At 36.7% G+C, this 24,992-nt stretch overlaps 1 protein-coding gene across 4 annotated transcripts in view; it reads right to left on the reverse strand.

The window, feature by feature from the left end:
• The window catches only part of SPAG9 (sperm associated antigen 9), a 95,205-nt gene that overhangs the window by 20,522 nt on the left and 49,691 nt on the right, over positions 1-24,992 (reverse strand). For all 4 annotated transcript variants that reach the window (XM_015815703.1, XM_015815704.1, XM_015815705.1 and 1 more), the window contains 12 exons: positions 23,161-23,218; positions 21,832-21,984; positions 21,698-21,749; positions 20,919-21,049; positions 18,331-18,387; positions 16,423-16,596; positions 13,881-14,010; positions 11,171-11,266; positions 10,424-10,591; positions 6,205-6,376; positions 3,599-3,826; positions 1,662-1,857 (listed from right to left, as the gene is read on the reverse strand). In XM_015815703.1, coding sequence (XP_015671189.1) covers positions 1,662-1,857; positions 3,599-3,826; positions 6,205-6,376; positions 10,424-10,591; positions 11,171-11,266; positions 13,881-14,010; positions 16,423-16,596; positions 18,331-18,387; positions 20,919-21,049; positions 21,698-21,749; positions 21,832-21,984; positions 23,161-23,218 — 1,615 coding nt within the window. The remainder of the gene's footprint in view (positions 1-1,661; positions 1,858-3,598; positions 3,827-6,204; positions 6,377-10,423; positions 10,592-11,170; positions 11,267-13,880; positions 14,011-16,422; positions 16,597-18,330; positions 18,388-20,918; positions 21,050-21,697; positions 21,750-21,831; positions 21,985-23,160; positions 23,219-24,992) is intronic.

Genomic DNA, 24,992 nt, shown 5'->3' on the forward strand with positions numbered 1-24,992 from the left:
GGGACCGAATCCTCTTTGTCCAGCTCCCAACAAAAAGAACAATTGTCAAATTAATGTATATAGACTGTAGACGTTCCAGGAAGCAAACAATAGCCTCTAAGATGACTACTGGCGTAATCCACTGGCATAATTCTGGATGAAGCGTGGCTCCATAAATTTCTGGTAGAGGAAGAATCCTCCAATGGCTTATCTTCTGTAGGAATTGAGGATTATTCCAAAGGACACTATATGGTATTTCAAGTCTCTCCTGCTACTATCAAAAAATCATGGGGTAAATAGAAGATCAGCCATCCAGACCTTGGAAAACTGGTACTTGAAGAACACAGCCTCAGTGTCATCAGAAAACTCTAAGGGGAAAAGGAAGTTGTTGAGCTCTTTGGAGACACTGGAGTGATCAGAAAGAATAGAACTAAGATAAAAGTAGAAAAGGGGGTCCTGTGACAACTTGTGTACCAGAATGGGGGATTGCTGTCTTCTCTGCTCTTAAGGACACAAACAAATGGTCCTGGCTATCAACGTTAGGGAGAAGAGTACCCCAAGCTATATATCTTCCTCCACTGAATAAATCAAGCATGCTGAAATGCACCATGCAACTGGTTCTACTGGTTCTTCCCATCCAAAGAAACAGTAGAACTAGGAAGGCTTATCTCATGCTAACTGAAATCTCTGCTTGCCATTCCAATATAAGACAAGAATTAGAACTCATGAACAAATCATGACTACAGATTCCAATTTGTTAGAGGGGGAAATTGTTGGGATCCTGGTACATGAATAATAACATTAACGAAAGTAAAAAGAAGGAATTTAAACAACTACATACCAGCATTCCTGATCATTCATATGAAGCAAGTATTTCAACTTGCTACTTTTGTTCTGACTCTGAATAATATGTGAAGACTGCCAAAGATTCTTTTTTGGCAAAATGATGTGTTAAGCATGAAGTATTCAAATAACCAATTCATAAGTGTTTGGTATTTTTATATTATTTTATTTGTATTTATTTGATTTTTATTGTTTTGCATTGTCAGCAGCCCAATATTATTTGTTAAGATGTGTGTGTGTGTGTGTTCTAAATAAATAAATATTGGAAGTTATTTATATGCTAATGGAATGCTTACCTGTGCCATTTAAAATCTGAGTGCTGCAACTACGTGAATCACAGATAATGTTTATTTCCTTATTTCCTTGGGCTTAAATGTCACTGTAATTCATGGAGAAGCTTACAAAACCCTCTCCAGGAAAAGAATCATGAAAAGTACATTAAAATGGCAAAAGAAATAAGAAGACCAAGCAACAAATTACAAGTGCAGTGAACTTTATGCCAAGGAATACACATACACCAATGCATACTAAAGCAAGGAATTTCCTTTTTCCCAATAATGCTTCACTCCAAACTCTTTGGAACAGTCAGGGTTTAATAACTTTCTGAAAATTAACACAGAAGAATGTAGTCTAATCAAGGAATGGAGCAAGAATCCGGTTCCAAAGAATTGAGATTGAGAAAGCTTGTCCTACTTGACCCGCCACCAATTCATGCAGATGACACTTTCTTGAAGAGATCCAAAGGCAGACCATTCTTCCAGATTTTATTGGATGGGGAGAAACCATCCAGTAAGTATTTCCCTCAATTGCTTCACATTGCTAGTACAAAATAGGCATACCTAGACTGGAAAGCTGGAGAACCTTCTACAGTATCTTGGACTCCCAAAGGATCTGTGAAGACATGTTCTGTGTAAACGCCGCTTTGTGCAATATCTGCTACTTCTTCTCCCAAGCCAGCACTGACTTCTGTCGCTTCAGTTGCTTCCTCTGCTGTCTGAATATGCTCATCTACTGCATCATTTTCAGCTGTAATATCTGAGTAAATTTTTCAATTATAGGTGAACTTGAATGATCATACAGCTCCCTCCTGTTATGAAGCATGCACGGCTTTAAGTATATTAATTAGTAATTCCTCTTCCATATTGCACACATACACTGAAATGGATTAAAAACATGACACTATCTACTTTAAGAGGTTATTATACATTTAGACTCTTCCAAATTGAAAGTAGCCTCCTTCATGAACTAAGCAGTGAACATAGAATTACTTCATTAATATATGCAACCTATTTTAATTTTCCAGTTCACTGGTCACTGCCTTTATTTTTTAAAATTTGATTTATACACCCTATTCTATTCAAGCAAATACTTAAGTCAGCTATTTATTAATAGAATCTATTTTTCCTTCCAAGCTGAACCACACCAAAAGACAGTGATAATTAGCCCTAACATAATTCAGCCAGAAACAATGGGCAAGCTACTACCTCAGTACAAAGGGCTTTTGGGAAGGCAATGCTTAATATGATTAGCATTTTGTGAAAGTATTTTATGCACACTGTCATCTCCATCTTTCCTTTCTCCACCCGACCACAAGAAAACCAGAAATTGTTAAAACTAACAATTGATTCTTGATGTCTTTAAATTTAAAAAATTATTTTGGGAAATAAGACAATTCTAATTATTTAGGAATCAGGCTTTTTTCTTAAAATAATTATTAAGTTAATGGCAGCTTTGGGCTATGCAATAAAACTCAAGTCCTATTCAGTCACACACTTCTTGAAATATTAAAAGACGCCTGGAGAAATGTTTTTATCCCACCCAAAAAGTTGAACTGCTTTTCCCACATTCACTGAAGTTAGCATAATTTCTGAAATACAGAACTTCCTATCTACAGCTTCCAATATAAAGCCAGGCTAAGGTTAGGGAGCACTCAAAAAAAGTGACTTATGATCGTTTTTCAGACTTATAACCATTGTAGCATCCTAACAGTCACATGTTCAAAATTCAGACGCTTGACAACAGGCTCATATTTATGTCCCAGTGTCACGTGATCCCTTTTTGTGACCTTCTGACAAGCAAAGTCAATTGGGAAGCCAGATTCACTTAACAACCGTTTTACTAACTTAACAACTGCAGTGGTTCACTTAACAATTGTGGCAAAAAAGATTGTAAAATGGGGCAAAACTCACTTAACAAATGTTTCACTTAGCAATAGAAACTTTGGGCTCAATTGTGGTCGTAAGTTGAAGACTATATATCAAATTTATATTTAATATAATGGTAAGTAAAGAGAATATATGAAAGTGACACTGTCCTCTCCATCCCAATCTCTGCTTGTTAACTAAAATGTAACTGGCTTGTATGATTAATGTGTTGTAATATTTACAACATTACAAATGCATCTTAGTATATTATAAAACAGTACCCCTTTTCTGCATTTTCTAAAAGAATGAGATTTCCCCCTTCAGCTAGAAATCCCAGGGAAAGTTAGAAATAAAATTATCTTGTGGAATGAATATAATGCTAAATAATAATAATGTATTTATTTTCTTAGTTGCACTAAGCTACATTTTAGAAGCTGAGTAGGAAGAGACCTCCTACTTGACTAGCAGCATTGTCAGTTTGATTGGAAAATCAAAACTAAAATCCTGGACGATGGCAACCACTTCCATATTGTTGCTGAGACCCTACATCAATATACCTACAAGTTGGTAGGGGCTTAACCCAACAAAGGAGAGCTAGCTTCTTTTTCACAGAATGTCAAGGATTTTTATACCTGGCGGTTTGTTTATCTCAGGTGAAACAGTATTGGCACTGTGGATAGCAGCAGAACTTGCAATGCCTTCAGCTGTACATCCAACTACTGTGATTCCTCCTAACAGACAGTCTGCTTCTGCTGAACTATTGCTATTTATGCTGCCACACAAGGATGACTTATCCACTACGCCAGAGTCTGGTTCCTGTGAACCTTCTTCTCCTGTAGGGTAGTCAGTCTCTCGAGCCCCTGAAAGAAAATGTTACATTTGTCAGTTTGATTATCGTTATCTTCCAACAGAAGGGAATACATGTAGCTCAGGGTTGAATTGTGTGGAGTCCTAGGTGCTGAGAGATAAAGCATATTTACATACCATCCAAAAGAAAGAACAAAGCTAAGAAACAAACAAGACCGTGACACATCCTATCTAGCAGCCAACACCAGATAAACAGACAAAGAATCAAACAGAAAACAATACCCTAATCAAGAAAATTACCAAAGAGAAAACCACACCCCAACCAACACTGGTAAGCTATATAAACAGGGAGCAAACCCCACACTCATTAGCACTGTTTAGGCTACCTACTCAGGTAATGAAACATTGCAGACAAGCTCAGAGAACACCTAGAATTCTATAAAGGAAAATATTTGTAATTCAGGGTAGAAATGAGAGGTCCTCGGTGCTCTCTTTAGCTTGGTTGTTTTCTTGCAGACTAGCACTGATGACGTTACCTAGTTTGGGTACTGAAACATCTGCAAGAAAACAACCAAGCTTGGAGAGCACAAAGGACACCTCACCTAGAATTTTCTATGCAAATCTCTACAAGTTTTATTATGTGAACTACTAAACAAAATTTATCAGAATCAGAGAAATACTCAAGAAGAGGCCTGGACATTAAGAAAAAATAATACTTAATTTTCTAATATAAAATGTACAAAGCATCTCATTTAAGCTGTAAAAATATACAAGACTGCTATCCACCTTAAAATAGAGTAAAAGAGAAAACACAAGTATCTTCTCCAATCTCACATAAAGCTTACTCAAACTACACTTCTGTATAGGAAGATCACATAGGAATAAACCATAAAAGCTAAGTATTTTGTGGTAAATTAAAAAGAAAGCACATTTATTATGGCATGAGTTTTCATAGTCTGCTGCACATGAAATCTTAATTGCAAGTCTCCAATCAATAAGCCCTTTCAGATTCAAAAACAAAAAAGTTTACGTTGGATATTTCACAAAATTGTGAAAAACAGAATAGGAAGATAATGAGATCCAAGAACAATCTACTATGGGGCCAGAAGAAAAGAAAAAAACTGATTCTTGTCACCTATAGCTCAAGTTAAAACCAATCAAACATCTATTCACTGCTCAACTAGGGCAATGACATTTTCTTCTAACAGGATTTTAGTGATAAATTGTTGTCTGTAATCTAACTTTGGTTAAAACAGTTACTTAACAAGAACAGATTCTACCAATGAGACACAGAAATAAACCCCTGGAGTAAATCCAACAATTCCCCCATATTTATTTGACCAAAACTAGTCTAGTATCTAATAACAACATCCACAATTTTAGGGATTCATCTACCTGTGCTCATCCTTCAATCTGAGCACAACCTCATAGGCTAGCCATGCCCAAGGCCTTTTCTGTAAGACAGATGCTGTTTAAATAATATTAATAATAATAAATTAAATAAAGCCACAATCCTACATATTCAGAAACTGTTCTGAGTCTGACACAGTTTACATTCGCAAGATCCTATATATTCTTGGCTTTACAGTGACACTTGTTTATTTATTTCAATTTTATATGCCCACTCATCCCATCATTGTGAACTCTGGCCAGCTAATAACAATTTAAAAAATACAATCAAATAACAATAAATATATAACCAGCAGTAAGGATGAGACAGCTTTACTTGGAGCAGCTTAGTCTTACAATGATATCTGTAACACCATTAAACATCCACCTCTGTCTATCCTGGATCCTTGAGAAACACTCAATAGATGGGCAAAATGCCAAATCCAGTCTTAATATCTGGTTAACAGCCATTTTAAGTTTTAGAAAATTGAAATATTTTAAATAAATAGATTTTAAAAGGCCACTGCTTGTAATTCCACAATTCATATGGACTGCTTACAATTTTACTCCTATTCCCAACACAAAAGTCAACTATGTATATGTGCTCCTATCTCAACATTTAACTCCACGCACATAATAAAATAGCATAATTAATAAATGAAGTACCAAAATACATTTATTGGTTCTTAGAAATAACTTTCTGGTTTTACGGAAGTCATGTCTCAAGTATTTGGAATACATTTTGTGTTTAAAATAGATTTCACTTATTTTTCCTGAGCCACAACAGAAACGGTTGGCTTCCTTAACGGAATTTGGCCACCTAAGATTTTTACAATTTGCCAAGTCGGTTATATATTAGGTAGGCACTTCTAACAGTCAAAACTATCCAAGAGAAAGATTAATAGCTAATTTGCAAAAGTTGTCTGAGAATGACTCAACTCTTTAGCTGAATTTGACCAAAGCCAGGCTTATCCAGTTTTGTCAAAACAAGGGGAAAAGAATCCCTATTAATTTAAAACAGTTGTTATGCTGTGTCTCTTACCTGGCACGCTAGCTATACATAGTACATGCGAATTACAAACAATGAAACTGTCTAGGATGTTTCCTGGCTGGTTAGCATCTACAATGATAACTTTTGTAGCAGAATGGGTACTTGTACAGATCCAAACAAGGCTTGACAGTTCTTCTTGGTTTCTCAGCTCTTTTTGCTGGTCCTATATAGGAAAAAAAAAAAAGCAAGACCAACCAATGTAAACCTACAATTATGTTTTAAAGTGTGCAATAACAACCTCTGTTTTATGGCGAGAGGGCAGTAACACCCAGTTGCCAGATACATATTTGAAATATGCATTTGAATTCAGGAGGAGTTAATAAGATGCAATAACTGGAGTTGGACACTCAATACATTTACATAAATAATAACATGACTGTATTCTGTTGCTACTTCCATAATCCTTGCCTCACATATGTATTCTTCCTGAGACTACACCAGGGGTAAGCAACCTTGGCTCTTTTATGACTCGTGGACTTCAACTCCCAGAATTCCTGAGCCAGCCATGCCGAGGAGAAAGGGAGAGGTTTCCAAGCTGAGCCATGCTGGCTCAGGAATTCTGGGAGTTGAAGTCCACGAGTCATAAAAGAGCCAAGGTTGCCTACCCCTGGATTACACCCCTGCTCTGTGAGCCCAGGAAAAAGTACAACTTCTTTAAGGCAGTGACACTGAGTGCCTGAGTGCACTTACTTCTCCTCTGAGCCACTTTTTTCCTTTTCATTTTGAGTAGCTGCGTATTCCTAATGAGAGAATGACCCTGAGACCCTGCAATCATATCAAATACATGCCGGTTACCAAGTGCCCAAATTTTGATCACGTGTCCATGGGGATGCTGTGACAGGCATAAGAGAGAGGATCGATTTTTTTTTTCTCAGTGTGTTGTAATTTTGAATGATCGGTAAATGAATGGTTGTAAGCCAAGGACTACCTACAATTCCTTAGCATATAAACAAAGCAGGAAGTGTTTCTAATAGTATGCAGCACCTTGCAAATAAGGAATAGAGATGCAAATGCCACCGTAGATTATTAGTCCCCTTTTGAAATTTATCAAGTGGTTGCTGAATGTGTTTGGTTACAGAGAATGTGGGGTACTCCTTAGTTACCCAGAATGAGCAAAAGCCTTGAAGCGTGAATGGATTCTGCAGTCCCTGACCAATTTTCAAAGAGGAAGATTTGACAGGGAGCAATTTCCTAGTTAACAGAAGGATCCAAATTCAGTTCTCCCCATATAAGAACTTCAATGACAGGAGAGGGATTTAAAGAGACTGATCCCCAAATATGCCTCCAACTGTAATTCACACTAACCAAAGTGATGACTTTGATTACTTCCCTCCCAATAAATCCAACGGAAGGCAATATGTTTTTGTTTGTCGTTAAAGGCAAAAAATAGGGGGAGAAAAAAAATGTACCTACTCTTTAACTTCTGTTCTGGCAGGCCTTTTTGAAATAACAATTCACTTTCCTGCTATGTAAAGCAAACTGCCAGGTGCAAAGAATCAGGACCATTAGTAAGGACCATAGAAGATTTCAAGCCTATATCAAGAATCTGGTCAACTGGGGCTTCCGGTAGTGACAGGCTGCACCGCATGGCGGCTTTTGTTAGCCGCCCGTCTGGGAGCGCGTCAAAGCCTGAAGAGACAGCGTCCGTCAGCTGTCTCTCAGCTCGGAACCTCGTCCCTCGGGCGAAGAGGGGGGGGGTAAGTCCAGATAGGGCTAGAGCTTCCTCTCACCCCGGTTTTGCTTTAATCGGGGATAAGAGATGCTAGCTCGCCCGGAGTCTGGACGTTCTCCGCGCCCCATGATGCCTTCGCTCCTACTCATTTGGAGCGAAGCCAGATGCAGCTCCCACCTCTGCTACTGAAAGGTATTTGGACTTAAATTATAAGCAGACGGAACTAAACAGGAGACTTGGAGTTACAGTGGACTGTTTGTGACTTTGACTCTGAAAATATATTAGCATCTTCTTTTTTTTGTGTGGAGATTTAAAGTGAGAGAAAATGGCTGCGGAATTGCCGTTTCTCTGGAATACTTTCATTTTTTACTTTCACTCTTTTTTGGTTACTAACTGGACAGAGATACATTGTTGCTTCTCCGGCTCTGGAAAGTTTTAGCTGCAATGAATTTATGATGCCTACTGGTTGGTGATATTAATACTGTTACTCTTTTGGATTATTGAAGTGATATTTAAAGAAGTCTGGAGAATGGTTTTAAAATGGCTGCGGAACTGAGAAAAAAAGTGAGAAAGAACTTTTTATTTTTTTTGGGTTGCTGAGTGGAATCTACTGAAAATGCCTTTATCTTTAATTATAAATGACTTACAGGATGTTTTGATGCAAGCAGTTAAGCAACATGGAGTGGAAGTTAAAGATCTCTGGGTTAAGAGATTGGAAGAATCGTATGAAACTGTGGCATCTGCTCTCCAGAGGTTTATAGTTCCAGATTGCACAGAGCAACGGGCGGATAAATTATGTGAAGAGGTTGAAGAAGATGTTTATTTTATTTTTCATAATTTATATGCCGCCCTTCTCCCCACGGGACTCAGGGCGGCTCACAGCATATTAAAATAACACAACATAAACAACACAACACAACATTTCCCCTATAAAAGCCAATTAAAACCAAATATTTATAGTCTGTGACATTATTAAAATCATTAAAAATTATCCCTATTTAAAATTCACCCTAGGTCAGTCCCGCTTGCTGAAAAAGCCATGTCTTGAGGGCGCGGCGGAAGGTTAGGAGATCCGGGATTGTCCGGATCTTGGGGGGTAGCTCGTTCCAGAGGGTGGGGGCACCCACAGAGAAGGCCCTCCCCCTGGGGGTCGCCAGCCGACATTGCTTGGCCGACGGCACCCTGAGGAGGCCCGCTCTGTGGGAGCGTACCGGTCTGTGGGAGGGAATCTGTGGAATCTGTTATGGAAATACCCCAAAATGATATGCTATATGGTAGAGATTTGGAAAATGATAAGTTTGAAAAGCTGGGAAAGGAAGCTGTAACAGATTTGGTTATGGTTCTGGTGTACCTCCCTGTTGAAATTTTGAGAAAAAAAAGTTTATATAGAATTAATTTACGGGTCGTGCATCAGAGAAAACCAGCTGAAGATGTTGCTGTTCGTGCCTTTGGAAGAAGCTTACAGGCTTACTACTTGCAAAAATTTCGGACACGTTATAAAATGTAAAAGGAAGACTTATTGATCTTGAAGGTTGATTTTGTATTAGTGATGTGAAAAAGAATGAAAAACTGGGGGGAGATGCAAAATGGAGAGCTGGGATAGACTAATAAGGAAGGTTTTTGAAGCTTATATCTTTAAAATTTTGGATTAATATTATGGTTTGAATTTGTTATAAGACATTAGATGATTAATGATATATAATTATATTATTTTAAAGGATTTAAATTTTGTATTTAATGGAATTATGATTATAAGAGAAATGGTAAAGTTTAATTTTTAGATATTTGGATTTGGGGAAGATGGATAATTATATTTTGAGTTTTGGTGTTAAAATAGAGTATAATTTTTGTTTTTTTATTATTTGAGTTAAAGTTTTTTTTATAATTGATTGCTTTATGAGGTGTGTTTAATCCTGTAATTAGTTCTGGGAAGTCGGGGAGGGGAGGGGATTAAGGGGAAATTATAAATTGATGTATTTAATTATTATAGGTTTATAATGGAATTGTAATAAGAGGATATGCTCGGCTAGTACCCCAATCTGTACTCGATGAGGTGGTCAAGAAGGCTGAGGGGATGTAGGAGGTGGTAAGAAGGAAGGAGGAGAGGTTGTGGGTTTAGGGAGAGGAAGGAGAGGTAAGTGGATGAGGATGGAGGCAGGGCGGGGACTGCCGAGCGTATCCGAAAATGTTTTGAGTATTGTTATTTTTTGTCAGTGTATGTAGATGCATCATTTGTATTTGTTGTTCATTTAAAAATAATAAAAATTTTATGGAAAAAAAAAAGAATCTGGTCAACTAAAGTTCAACATTAAATTAGTGCCATATAAGGGTCAATGGAATTCAGGAGGGGTTGGACTTGGGAGTGCTTGTGGGAATGCACAAACTGATGGACTTAACTCTGCCCCCCCAGCTCTGCCTGCTCTTCTCCTACACACAGACACACACACACTTCAGATTCAGGACTATGAAATAAAGGTATTTTCAACTACAAACACAAAGCAGAAGCTATTTGCATTTTGAATCTACTTCTAGCATTACCTTGAGTTCTTGATCCAATCTGTCCAAGCTATTTTGAGATGCACTTCTCGGTTTGCCATTGTCCATGTCTGTAGCTGCAATATCATTGTAGAAGACACTGGCGCCAACTACTGAACCACCATCCCGTGTTTTCCCTCCAGATAGGTTCGCTCCTACAGCACACCATAGCTTTAATGACAAGAGAGCTTGATAAAACATTTTATCAAATTAAGCTTTATGAAATGCTAACAATGCTTTAAGTATAGCCTGTACCTGAATTTAATAATCAGAGACTCCTACAAGTTGGTACCTTCATCCATCATAAGATCATGAATCATGTACTTTGACTACAAGCCAACCTGGCATTTAGAAACAATCACTAGAATCCAGGGCCATCGTGGATCCAATAACCAGGCATTGAGGGTAGAAACAAGGGCCAGGCAAGTGGGACAACTTTCAAATAGCACACCCAATATCCCTAAGTACATCCTCCCGTCATCATCATCATTTATACTCTAAGGAATAAAGGAAAATATAACACTGATTTGATAGGAGATTGCCTGCCGTACTTATTTCTGTCCATTACTGTCATGATGTTTCAGTTTGCTCTCTCAATCCCCCCAACTCAGATCATGCACACGTTTAATGGGCTTCCATGCCCACCTGACACATAACAAATCAGCTCACCCCTCACAAGGTACCCAACAGCCATTTTGGCATTTGTTTGTAATATATGAGAGGAGACAAAGAAAACAAAAACTCATCTACCTTCATGGAGGTATCCTTTTCATCAAGTGGTCTCAGGTAAACAGGCACAGGCAAATTCCTCATCCTGCTGTCACCCTGAGCACCACCATTTATAATCTAAAGAATGAAAGAAAAGGTAACGCTTATTTTGATATGAGGGTGCAAGCCAACAGTGAGTTAATTCTATCATCCAGGAAGACAGGAATTCTGTGACTCCATTTCATCCTATCAGACACTTGAAACACAATGAAGAGGCGATCGACACAGGAAGAGTATTCTGCTACAAATATGAAAGTCTGCTCCTGACCAATTAGCTGAAGTTTGGAAGCTTCCATCTCACAAAAGCAGAAACAACTCAGTGACCAATCCCACTCTTTGTTCAGTGTGGACAGGCATTCTGAAGAGTGATATGCATAAATGGGTCTTGGTAAATGGAAAAAACTTGCAACACTCTTTTTCCAAAGGCCTTCATACTGAGGCAAGGTGACCAAGCTGTAGCATTTATTGAAAATACTTGATATATAATCCACAAATATATTTCATGAATCATCCCTTAGTGATGATACAAACAGCTATTCTACTCTACCACTCTAATACTTTTAAGTATCTTTCTGCCCGATATAACTTCCAGAAGAAGCCCTTATCATCCTTGGTCCTTAGTTGGGCAAATGGAGGCTTGGATAAGGCCACAAGGGATGACTATTTGTAAACCCCCAAAGGACAGCATGTAATATAGGGTAGATTAATATGTGACTTGTTTTAGAAAAGTCTTCAGGTATAGGTAATTGTGGTTTTTAATCTGAATTATAGCGAAACCATATACATAATACTCATGGGCTTCAAGCCTAGATTAAGGACAGCATATTCAAGCTAAAGGAAATCTTTGAGGGCCATCTAGGAATTACTCTGTGCTTGCTGAATTCTAATGAAGCATTTTCAATAATTTCTTTAACATATTTAGCATATTCTAATATTATGAGGATATGCCTTTCAAATGCCAAATAGCTAGGCACAAGTATTTTGAATCTCAGCAGACCGTAAGTGCCAGATGATTCATGAATCTATTTCCCCCACTGCCGGCAACGACAAAACCGTCCCGAAACGTTGCACGCTGTCACGTGATGACGCAAGTTTGACATGTCTGTTCTAAATAATCCATCCCAACCATTTTTTTTCCATTATACTCAATTTGAAAGATAAACTTTGTTTCAGATATGGGACCCAAGCTAAATCATATAGACCTTGATTTCATCCAAGTTAAATCAAGTTATTTTCCAAAGCACCAAACTACACCCAAGCCTATAGTAACATCCCTAATTAGATTTTTAACAGCGATCAAAGGTCTCTTGTCAAGTTTTCCCCTTTGTGGAGGAAGTATGGAATGGTGATGCTGAAATTACAATGGCAATAATTGTAACAGGAATCAATATCCTAATCCCGTCATCTCTGAAGCAACACGAATTCCAAACAAGGCAAAAGAAATGATAATCAACATGGGAGCAAACATCAGACTAAGCGCACTATGCCCACATTCACCTCTGAGATATTTATTTTGACCTTCTTTCACATTTCTATAATATCACAGAGTTAGCATTCTTTCACATGGCAGCACTAAAGTCCTATTACTCAATGCAGTTGTTGATGGATTTGACACACACAAAAAATATTAAACTCTTAGGCATATGTAAGTTAACTAATAGTTTTATTTTAAAATAAAAAGACTGAGGGGTAGATATGTTTCTATCCAGAGTGGTACAGTTCTATTATTTAAAAAAGTCTTTAACATCCCTATCTAAGAATAGCCTAACGGACAGAGAGAATGAGAGAGAGATCTGCAGTTCTCAAGATATATGAAATACGCTTCTTACAGTTTAATAACCTTTTATTGATTTTGTTCTGAACAGCATTATGCTTAAGTAGATATGTTGCCTTCTCATACAAAGGCTCTAAAAGCCTAACTCTCTTCATTAAAATATTTGGGGATTTCATTATTATTATTATTATTATTATTATTATTATTATTATTATTATTATTATTATTATTATTATTATTATTATTATTATTATTTAAATTTATATACCGCCCTATCTCCCTTACGGGACTCAGGGCGGTGAACAGGCAATAATAAAAATGTAAGAAATGCACAAGATTATTACACCACTATCATACACTGTTATGCATTTTAGTAAAAAAAAAAAATCTTTAGTTCTTAGCTAACCATTTAGCAGTAGAGTAGCACTGTTTTCCCATTTATGCCCTGCGTGTGGTACACTGCAGCTTGCAAAAGAAGCCTTCCCAAGACTTTCCTTGCTGCAGGAGGCAAGATGCTTAAAAGGCCCTTTCAGCCCTAGTACAGTACCAGAAGGAGGAGGAGAGTGGTAAATATTCCTAGCCAAACCTGACTCTTGCAACTTACTTTCTTCTTCATTTTCACCCATACTTAAAAATCACCATCACCCTTTCAAGCTGGCTGTTAATTTTTCATGGCTATTAGTTTTATATAACCATGTGTTTCAATTCATAGCTTTATTTTCACTTAATGGGTGTGGCTGCATCGTGACATAACATGCGGCCCTAATACTGTATTTTCCCATCTTTGATTTGTAAGTAGAAATGCTTTCAGTGATCACATTCCCATGGAACAATAATGCCTAAACAATAAAGAACAGGTAATACGCAAAGTTGGGTATTACCTCTCCTTTGCCAGGTGGTTAATATCTTACACAATACCTGTTTATATTTCTGAGGAAGACTCCAGCCAAAAGCTTGCACTCGGCCATCTTCTTTCTGGACGTGGGCTTTCACTTGGCGATACTGTTCTCTTTTTTGCTCTCTTCGTGAGGCCATACTGGCCTCAGACCTAGACCACAGGAAACACTTTTTTTAAAAAAAACAAATCATTCTATTTCCTTCCATATTGTTAAAAATATTTCAGATATCCGGATTAAGTGAATGCAAAAACAGGTGTTCTTTAAAGTTACTATATTGACCCAAAAAAGTACTCTTGAATTTAAGATGATCCTCCCCTAAAACAGATTATAAAAAAGAAAATAATAATAATAATTTGTCTCCATTATTGTATTATCAATGAATCTAAAATATCCCCATTTTATAATAAATCGCTTGAGAAAAAATTAAGACTTTTATTTGGGTAAGTAGTGTATAATAATAGTTAAATAATACAGAAAGAGATTGTATTTTCTTACTATATAGAAGAATCACAGAGTAGCAGAAGTTGCTTTAGTAAAAATTACTTTCACTGAACATTAAACCAACTTTTGCTAATCTATACAACATATTACTGTTGCATTGTCAGTAAAAGTTCATTTCTGAAGCAGGAACAGCATTTTTCCAAGCTTTTAAAGCTACAAAATTAATCTGCATGGTTGCAGGCTGAATTTTTTTATGTGAATAAAGTACCCTCAACTGATCTGCATGAAACTTACAGAAAGTTTCATGCTCCTAATTTATTTTATAGAGTTGCATTTTAATATGAAGATCTTTCTAGATACCTAAATTGCTGTGAAATACATGCAAAAAGGATTTTTCTCACATGGTAAGTTAACTATTATGGGTAATGCTATAACGTGGAAGACTAGTATTCCCATCCTAAGTAGGATTGCCTCTCTTCTGTTTTGTCTCATATTTATGGGCCTCAAAGTGTTTTGACATCCACAGTATGACTGGAAGCTGACGATAGCCAGCATGTCCCTTGGCAACTTCTAAGAATTTAAACTTGAGCTGATGAGAACTTGTCAACACCGATTTAGATTTCTGTTCCTTAAAGAAGAGTTGTACCATGCCTAGTCCCCAAGATTACATTTCCAAAAGTTTCTATCAACTGTTACATGTTATATGACAAAAAGGGAAAACTTTAAATAGTATTAACTGCATTAAATTAATTTTAACTCATATTACATTTAATTTGAGTCCCAGATTAAAATTTGGTCTTGGTGCCATTTGTTTCTTTGCTATGTCACCTAGCCTACATTTTTGAGAGCAGCTTGCAGCGCATCATTTGAGTAGCACACCAGGTCTGAAAAAAATATCTATCTCTGACCTAAGGCTTAAATTATTGAAGCCACATTTCAACACTATATAAAAGCTTTAATTAGTACAGAATCACAGACAGGTTTCCAGAAACATGTTTTCCCAATATTCTTCTGTAGGTCCATGAGCTCCCTACTCTTTTTTCAAGGTATGTGCATGATCTGCCCTGCCCGACTTACCCCCAGAATATGTTGATGGTCTCTTAAAAACTTTCTGTGTGCGCCAATGGAATCACTGAGATTCCATTAGGTAAGAAAGTTGGGAGGAAGAAAGCAACTTAACAAGTACAAATTTCAAATTTGCAGAGAACTACTGAGCAGTTTTTGAAAATTAAAGAAAGGCTTAACTTGTTTCTACAAATGTTTCAACAAAGGAATGTGATGGAGGAGGAGGAGCCATGTCCCTCTCCACCATAAATTACACCTACAAGTATCTGCCAGATTCATGCAAACACAAATAACATTGTTCTTATAAAGGCTGAGTTATTTATGCCCGTATTGCACTTTCCCATTTACTGTACAAAATACTTCTTTCTATCAATAGAAGTATTGGTGGCAAGTGCAGCATATATATAATCACACACAATTAAAAAAACAAATAAAAGGCCTTATATAAATGTGACTTTACAATAGAATTCCTAGAAATTATCTAACTAGTTTTTTCCATCATAAACAATTCTATTGTTTTACATGACTACAAAGAAGATGCTTTCTGTCAACTGAAACATAAAGAAAAGTCTCTTTCCATCAGGTAATAGATTGCACAAGCAGACTAGTCTGGAAAAAAATGTTCTTTAGGGTACCTCATCTTGAGTTCATGTTTCATGTTTTGAAAAGCCACCATCATCACTGTTTTGAATTATAGCCTTTGGGGGAGTTAAAGGACTGTAGTCCTTTAAGAGAAGACCCACCAGCCTTTTCAGTGTTATATTCTGGACCAGGTGCAGTTTCAAGATGTAGCTTGAATTGCAATAATCCAGTCTAGAGGTAATAAGACATATATCACCACATCTAGGTTTGACCTCAGGTAGACACACAACTAGTGCAACAAGATCAAGCTGGGCAGAACCATTGATACCACTTCTGCATTCAGTACAGATATGAGTCCAGGCATTCCCAGAATGCAAAGCCAAATCTTCAGAAATATATTGACCATGGTCATTTATATAGTTGGTAAGTTCTGCCTACGCATATTTTTACTCTGTAAAGAAAACATAACTTACTCTTCACTGAGGAAATCAAAAGCTTTTGATTTGTCACTTGGGAGCTGAGATAAGGTGCTACTTCTTTTCTTGACTGAAGGAGTAATGTGTGAGGTTGGTGCGTTGTACTTAACATTAACTGGTGGTTCTGGTTTCTTGGTAGTGTTGCCCGATGAACTGAATAATCTGCTAAAACTGGAAGGGAAAAAAGCAAAAGCACTTGAATACGTAAGTACATATAGCCCCTTGATCATCAGAGTTTTACATGTACAGTACATGCACATTGAACACAGTGCCTCACACAAAGCAGGGCAGAAAAGAAGAGCCATTCACTGCTCAATACAGCCACACCATTAGAAGATAGCTATAAAGCTCATCAGAATTAACCCATATGCTTTCAAGTCAAAAATGTTTCACGGGTAGCTAAAGGCTAGCCAAATGTCTAAAACTGTGGTTCTAAGAGAAGGAATGGTTCTCTCTAAGATGATGCCACATGTCAAATATTACAAAACTCTGGTCCCTGATAATTAAGGTAGTACTCAGATTATGACCATTTGTTCAGTGACCATTTGAAGATCTGACAGCACTGAAAAAAATGACTTATAACAGGTCCTTGAACTTATAATTATTGCAAGGCCCCTGTAGTCATGTGATTAAAATTTGGTTGCTTGGCAACTGGCCCACATTTATCATAGTTGCCACAGTCCTGTAGTCATGTTCTCCTGCCCCGAGCAGATTGCTTCAGCTTCAACCCTTCCCACCTATCTCCCCCTACCTTGAATCTCTGCCCTTTGGCTGCTGTGCACGCCTTCCCAGTCACCAGGCTTCTAGTGGGCTTGCCCAACTTCAGCAGTCTCAGCCAGGACTACTGTAAAGGGGTTTTTTTTAGTTCCCTTATATGTATACAGCACATTTCTAGTAATTAAACTATTAGCATGAATATGATTTAGAAAATGGAGATACAAGCTATATCATAGACCACTTTCTAGTATGATAGTCCTGGTTGATCACTAAGACAACAAGGGGAGAAGGCTAGCTCTGTATCCCAAGGGTGGCAGAGTGTTGACTTGCAGTTCTTCACAGAAGAGCTTCCTCTGGGTGGCAATTGCACTTCAGAATACACTCAACCTATAAAATTCATGACCTGTCCACTGTTACATCTTTTAGGTTCCTATTGAATATTGCTCCCTTCGCCCATTTCCTCTTGTTTCTTTCCCCTATTTTTTAAATAAATATTATTTTCATCTCTTTTTTTAATAACCCAGACTACTCAAAATATGTCCAATTAAACTAAAATCTGTGGGTATATATCCAAACATACTGGATTATCATGTTCATAAATTAGTCTTGGTCGTAGGGATTTACAATCTCTGTATATCAGTCCAATACCACACCAGAAGGTAAGAACAGACAACGTGAGCAGCAATAACAGTATTATGAAGACACAAACCTGCAGGATTCTGAATCTTTAGCAGCTGAGCCCTGCAATTTTGCCAGCTCGTAACATTTTCATTAACCAAATAATCCTAACTGATTCCTCACAAAAATAAAATAAAAACTCTGAGGATACAGGACAGTCATGCAACCTCTCATGTACAATTTTAGTAATTATAGCTTTAGTATTAAACAGAGCAAAAAGCAAAAAATTTGAACTCCCCTCAAACAGATTTGATGAACTGAAATCAGTAAGCATACAAACAATATGGTTTTAAACTGCCACAATTAGAGAAAGACAATTATATTTCTCTGCTAAGTGCATAATAAATCTTTTAGGATGCATCTTACAATATAATTCAGCTTTAACGTCTTACCTGTCTGGCATACTAGACAATAAAAGAAAATAATGGATAGTCATTACTAATTAAAAGTCCCTAAAAGAGTAATAATATTATTTTTCATAAATACAAGTATTTGTATCTCAATACTTACAACTGCCAAAGACTCGATCTCTTCTTCTCTTGCATAGCTGGATTTTCTCTTGATGCCCTAAAGAAAAAATTAAAAGCCCAGATTATAACATCTCTAACGTCTGAGGATTTCATACAGTTGGAGACATGTTGGCATTTTATAAGTAAATCCACATTAACAATTTTCCAAATTCTGAAACAGAATTTGAGAATTACCCTAAAAAAAACCCACCACAGCTATAAATGAGGATATGGCATTATTTAAGAAATCAGCTTTTGTGCACTGTTGTATCCCTTCTTAAATTCAATTGTATCTCCTATGAAAATAAAAATAATTGCAACCATCCAATACAATAACTAATTCACAATAACAACAAGCAATCACCTGTACAGGTTGAAAGTATACTTACTACATGAGAGCAAAATGAATTTGTGTTGCTCCAGTATGTAACTGAAGATTTTTCTCATGCAAAGTAATTCAATCTAATCCTAAAAATGAATTGTTTTGTTTTCTGTAAAAACTAAGTGTAAAACAACCAGTAAACTATCAGGCAACTAGATGGTAACAAAATAGGGATGGTGAATGTAGTTTATCTTAAATAGAAGTTTTTAAAAAATTAGCTCAAACTAATTGAAGAAAGCCAATTTGGTGTAGGGGTTAAGGCATCAGGCTACAAACTTGGAGATCATGAGTTCTAGTCCTGCCTTAGGCACAAAGTTGGCTCAGTGATCTTGGGCCCGTCACTCCCTCTCAAACCTAAGAAGCAGGCAAGGGCAAACCACTTCGAAAATCTTATCAAAAAACTGCAAGGACTTATACAGGCAGTCACCAAGAATCAACACTGACTCGAAGGCACACATACACAAAACTGGGTGCCACTTTTTAAAAAAAAATACATGCTCAAAAAGGAGCTGAGAAAAGCCAAATAGAGATGGTGGATGGTCTTGTATATTCAGTAAGTGGGACAGATGTTTAACCCATATATTTATCATAGAAACATGGAAATGGAAGGACATTTAGGTCACCAAATCCATTCCTTGCTCAGTGCAGGAGTTTAAATTAAGGCCTCATACATAGACAGATATCTGCATAGCCTTCACTCGAACACATTCAATGAAGAGGAACCACTACCTCTCTGAGTTGTTTATCATGTGTTTTCCTAAATTAATCTGAAGGCCTATAAATTACATATATGCATACACACGCATTGCCAGCAGTAAATGATCTATACCAGGGGTCTTCAAACTTGGCCCTTTTATGACTTGTGGACTTCAACTCCCAGAATTCCTCAGCCAGCATGCCTGGCTGAGGAATTCTGGGAGTTGAAGTCCACAAGTCATAAAAGGGCCAAATTTGAAGACCCCTGATCTATACTCTGAAAATTATAATGCATATTCAGCACTATGTAACAAGGCCAAAGTCAGCCAAATGTACAACAGGACCTGGAGAGGTTTAGATTCTACTATTTAACTGCCTCCGTGTCAAGTTAAGTTTATACCAAAAGCACAGCTGTAATCAGTAATCTATTACTAGAGTGATCATGTCATCTGTCTTACTATAGTTAGAATAGCAACTTGGCCAGTTTTAAATCTGAAACAGATTTCATTCAGAAATAGCAACCTGGCATTAGGCCAATTTTGTGTGAATGGCATGCTGCTTCCCAGTGAGATCCCTCTCAAGAACCGTAACAGCCGGTTCGAAACTAACCCTCTCCCACAGCAGAAACTGAATCAAACTTCTAAGTATCAAGTCCCACATCCACCTCAGTTTTCCAGTTACTTAATTCCATTTTTTCTTTCCCTTATTTTTCCACTCTGCTTTTCTTCTTCATGCTTTGACTTTTTCTGCTCTTCTGCAACAACTTTCTTACTTCTTCTTTTTTCCTTCTTCCATCTTAACAGAATACATAAAATAATAAAACCCATTTCTTTCCCTATGCACTACAACCTATGCTATTTTTCATAGCTCATTTCTGAAGCAAAAGCCAGTGTGGTGTAATGCTTAAGACACCAGGCTGAAAACCTGGAGTCCATGAGTTCTATACATGAAGACCTTCTTAGGCAAGGTTATCCAACTAGGTAACGTTGGGTCAGTCACTCTGTCTCTCAGCTCTAGGAAGGCAGTCATGGCAAACTACTTCTGAAATCTTATGAAGAAAACTGCAGGGACCTGTCCAGGCAGTCGCCAGGAGTCAACAGTGACTTAAAGGGTATGCGCGCACACTGATGTGCACACACAAAGACACACATTTCTGAAGGTCTTTGGAACAGACTTTAAATCTAGAAAAAGCAAATGTTGAGCGATACCTGTAAAACCTGGATCATTTTAACAAAAATTAATCTTGTCCGCCTACAAAAATTAATCTTAAACTAGTTTGTATCTATAAAAACAACACAAAAACATATGTTGTAATAATTCTGTTAACCTTTAACAGTGCTAAAGTTTCTTTAATAGATTCCTTTTGTGAAATGTTTATTTAAAAAAAAAACAAATACAGTACATAAACAATTGCTTTTAAGATAAAGAATGAAGCACTTTCTCATGCCTAGTAAACAAAATGTGTATGACTTATTTAATCTGTCCACCAGGTTACCATAAATTGCACTTGCCTTATCATCTCAGTCCATCGCACCGCTTCCTGAAGCTCCATTAGCCTTTCTTTGTACTGATTTCGTTCCATGAGAACCCGGGCCATCTCCACACGTGTGAATCGCTTTCTCTGAGCAGTAGGAATATCACTCTGCAGAGTTGAAAAGATAGCAAGCACACTTAATTAAGTGGACTGGGAAGCACAAACGCCAATCATATATAATTTTTACAGTACAGAGAGTTCTTGACTTACAACCACAATTGAGCCCCATATTTCTGTTGCTAAGCAAGACAGTTGTTAAGTGAGTTTTGTCCCATTTTACAACCTTTCTTGCCACAGTTGTTAAGTGAATCTGACTTCCCCATTGCTTGTCAGAGGGTCGCAAAAAGTGATCATATGACCTGGTACACTGTATCCATCATAAATGCATGCCAAGTGTTGTAAGTATGAAAAACAGTCATAAGTCTCTTCAAATGTAACTTCAAATGGTCACTAAACCATTTATAGATCAAGGACTACTTTACAGGTAACTGTGAATATTGACAACAATGAAGGGAAAAGGCCTCATGACCAATTTTGGCCCAAATGAAGGAAAAATATGATAACTGAATATCTTTCAGAATCTCTGCTTACCCCCACCCCCAAACAGACTACGTTACAGGATTGGCATAAACAAGGAACCTGTAAGCTCACATTTCTCTACAATAATGCCACAGAAAACTAGGAGGATCGATCCAACTATAGTACTGTAAGAATAAGAGAAAACATAGATCCAATGTTATTAGTATGAATACGTACATCATCCTCTTCCTTTGACTTTTGCCTTGCTTCTTCAGCTTCTGCACGGGCTCTAAACAAGAGGAATTAATCAAATTAGTCCAAGAGTTTTTCTAGGAAACTCACTGTAACACTTTCAAGAATTTTATGCTCACTTTCTAAGCTCTTCCTCCAACTCCTTATTCTTCTCTTCAAGCTTTTGTTTGGCTAGTTTTACAGCTTCCAATTCTCCTTTCAGCACATCCTTTTCACATGTCAGTTCATCAACTTTTGCTATTAAGTCATTCTTCACCACATTCAAGGCATTTCTAGAATACAGATGCTTGCAATTAAATCATTTCTAACAACATTCTGTGACAGAAATAATGTCACTCACAGATCTATTTTCATCACAGCAACATTTACAATAAATACATAAAATACATACAATGAATACAATATACAATAAGCAAAAATAAAAATTAGATTTTACTTTTTTATGATCCATTATTTTGCTAAGTGAAGCCAATATACTTCATAAAGGTCTTTTTAACAAAAATCTGGTACAATCTAATGTTCTGAGGTGAAAACCTCCATTTCCAGTTTTTTATCATCAACTATAATCATGAATATCGTGCACAAATTGAATATTTGCAAAAGAAAAAACTTCAGATGTGATAGGAAGTTACCTCTTATTGTTTGCATATAGCATACGATAATCAGAGTACTCTTAAAACTGGATGCTCAATTCTTAGTGCCTAACTAATTATATTTTTAAGTCAGTAACCCAGCAGCAATAAATATCACTATCTGAAGCAGAACTTCCAGATTCAGCCAGAGTTTCATTCCATACAGCATTAACCTTGCGAACTCTCAAGCTTCCTCCTTCCATTATATATTCAAGATGGTCAGTATTTAATATTTATTTGCTATGTATATGTAGGGGTGTGAGTCTGTACATATGTTGTTCATAGTATGTTTAGGTGTTGTGTCATGTATGTGTTTCACTTTGAGAGCGGGCAACTAAATTTCATTTTTGATGTGTGCCATTGTGCCCACAGTATAAAAATGACAATAAAGGTTATCTTATGTTATCTTATCTTATCTTATCTTAAAATATGATATGAATTTCAATAAATGAAAATCCCTTTTGACTGTCCTGAAACTGCCAGTAAACAGAATGAAACCACCTCCAGTGTTCATATTTCCAAGTCTTTTATAATTCTATGGTTCTATTAATAAAATATTTGTAGAGCTGTAGAATTATAAAAGACTTGGAAATCTATTCTATATTTATATACATGTACTTGTATTTATAGGATATTTTATTCATTCAACAACAAAGGAATACCACATCAATTACCATGTATCTTTCACAAAATTCCATGCATGACTTAGGGGAAATGATTATATACTTTATCAGACAGCAACTTGAGGGCATGCAACATCATGTTTAATTAAAGAAATAGGCAAGTGTATCTAAAAACGGAGAAATGATTACTCACTTGGTTTCGAGTAGTTGTGTATTTTCCAGAATAAGATTTTCAACTTCACGTCCCATTCCTTTCAAAAACCGTAGAGAATAAAGAAATATTAAAAGACAGAGATGTGCTTTAACAACTACAAATTTTAATAACTGCACTGATCAGCATATTCAGCAGGTGCTCTGGTCCTCACAATTCTACTGCACAAGTAAGAGATCTCATTAATTTCAGTGGAATTTTCCTACCATCTTACAGAAATGTGTACAGATTTGTATCCTCACTAAAATGAAAGAATTTCACAAGCAGAATTCTGTGATCAGAGCACTACGATCATAACCACTGATCAGAAAAGAGTTTTCAGATATAAAGTATTTTGCTCTTAGGTTGTAAATGAGCTCAGTATGAAATTCAGTTTTGAAACCCAAAGGAGCCAGGCAAAATACTTTCAGTCCAAGCAGACAAAACAAAATAAATTCTATTTCATTTGGTAACGACAGTATAAAACAACGGAAAAACTTAGAACACTTTATATCATGTAATCTCGTACTCAAATAGGTGACACCATGAGAAATGTTGAATGTTAAGAAACTCAAATAATGCAAAGCCCTTGCAAATGTTCCTCAAATGAGATGATGCCTTACCAAAGAAATCATGGTCTTTAAAGCCCATGCATCCCATGAAGAGCAAAAGGAAGAAGAAATATGTAATGAGAACAGTAAAAATGAAGTACAGAACAGAGAAAGCTGAGAATTTGAAATATGAGTGATTTCAGGGTAAAGCCAGCATTAAATGGCTGCAGCAAGATATGTAGAACAGCAAGACAAACAGTTAAAAGGGAGTCATGTCTAGATCAAGGATCCATCCAATCCAACCTCCCTCTTCTTAGAGCAGCTACCAGAGATCTCTCCAAAGATCACAACAGGGCTGAAAGGGAGGAGGACCCACCCCCAGTAAGGTAGCATTCAGAAATACTGTTAAAATCAGCTCGCATTTCACTATCAGAGCTGATAATAACAGTCATTGCTACCTTTAATGCAAATGGATTTAGAAGTGAATTATGGATTACCTATCCTGTTTTGTTTTTCCCTCAAGAACCTCCCTTTAGGGTTTTTTTAAATAAATGTGGCATTTAAATGACTGAAGAGGTACTCAGTTTAATGAGATGTTTCCAAGTAATTCCTTGCAAAAAAGCAGCCCTTATCAAGTCATTACAAACCTCATCACCTAAACCATGCTTAATTTTTTAAACGCTGTATTGCATTCCAATTCTTCTAAAAGTGAAAAATACTTAAACCTTTTTCTTGTAGAACAAGCTCTTAACCATAAAAGATTCATTTTTACTTTTTTTGCTCCGTTGTATCAAAATGGCATATATTTTAATGGAATGCAAGATAGAGAAGACTATATATTATTACAAGAATTATCTTTTGAAAGGGTGCAGTATAATACGAACACGTCTGATATTTGAGTTTTAATGGGGCCTTTTTACACAAATCTAATAGGTTAATCATTTTGGGTTGTTAATTGACAGTTATCCACATGTATTCCCATCCATATTTAATATAGGTAAAATAAAATAAGCTATTAATAATATATCTTACAAGATCCAGCAAAAGACTAATGGAATATCACTGATTTTGTACTAGCTTTTGAAAAACCGACTTCATAAAATGTGGGTAACTGTAGGAAAATGCATAGTATTACTGCATATACATGAAATGATGGAAAATGAGACTGATAAGTGCAGACAGTCCTAGCTTGATAATCAGTCTCTTAGCAACCATTCGAAGTAATGACAGACCCACTCCTCAAAAACTATTTATGACCCTGTTCCAAAGTTTTGGCCGCTGTAG

Source organism: Protobothrops mucrosquamatus, unplaced genomic scaffold (assembly GCF_001527695.2).
Source record: "Protobothrops mucrosquamatus isolate PMUCROS unplaced genomic scaffold, P.Mucros_1.0 scaffold369, whole genome shotgun sequence".
Taxonomy (NCBI): Eukaryota; Metazoa; Chordata; class Lepidosauria; order Squamata; family Viperidae; genus Protobothrops; species Protobothrops mucrosquamatus.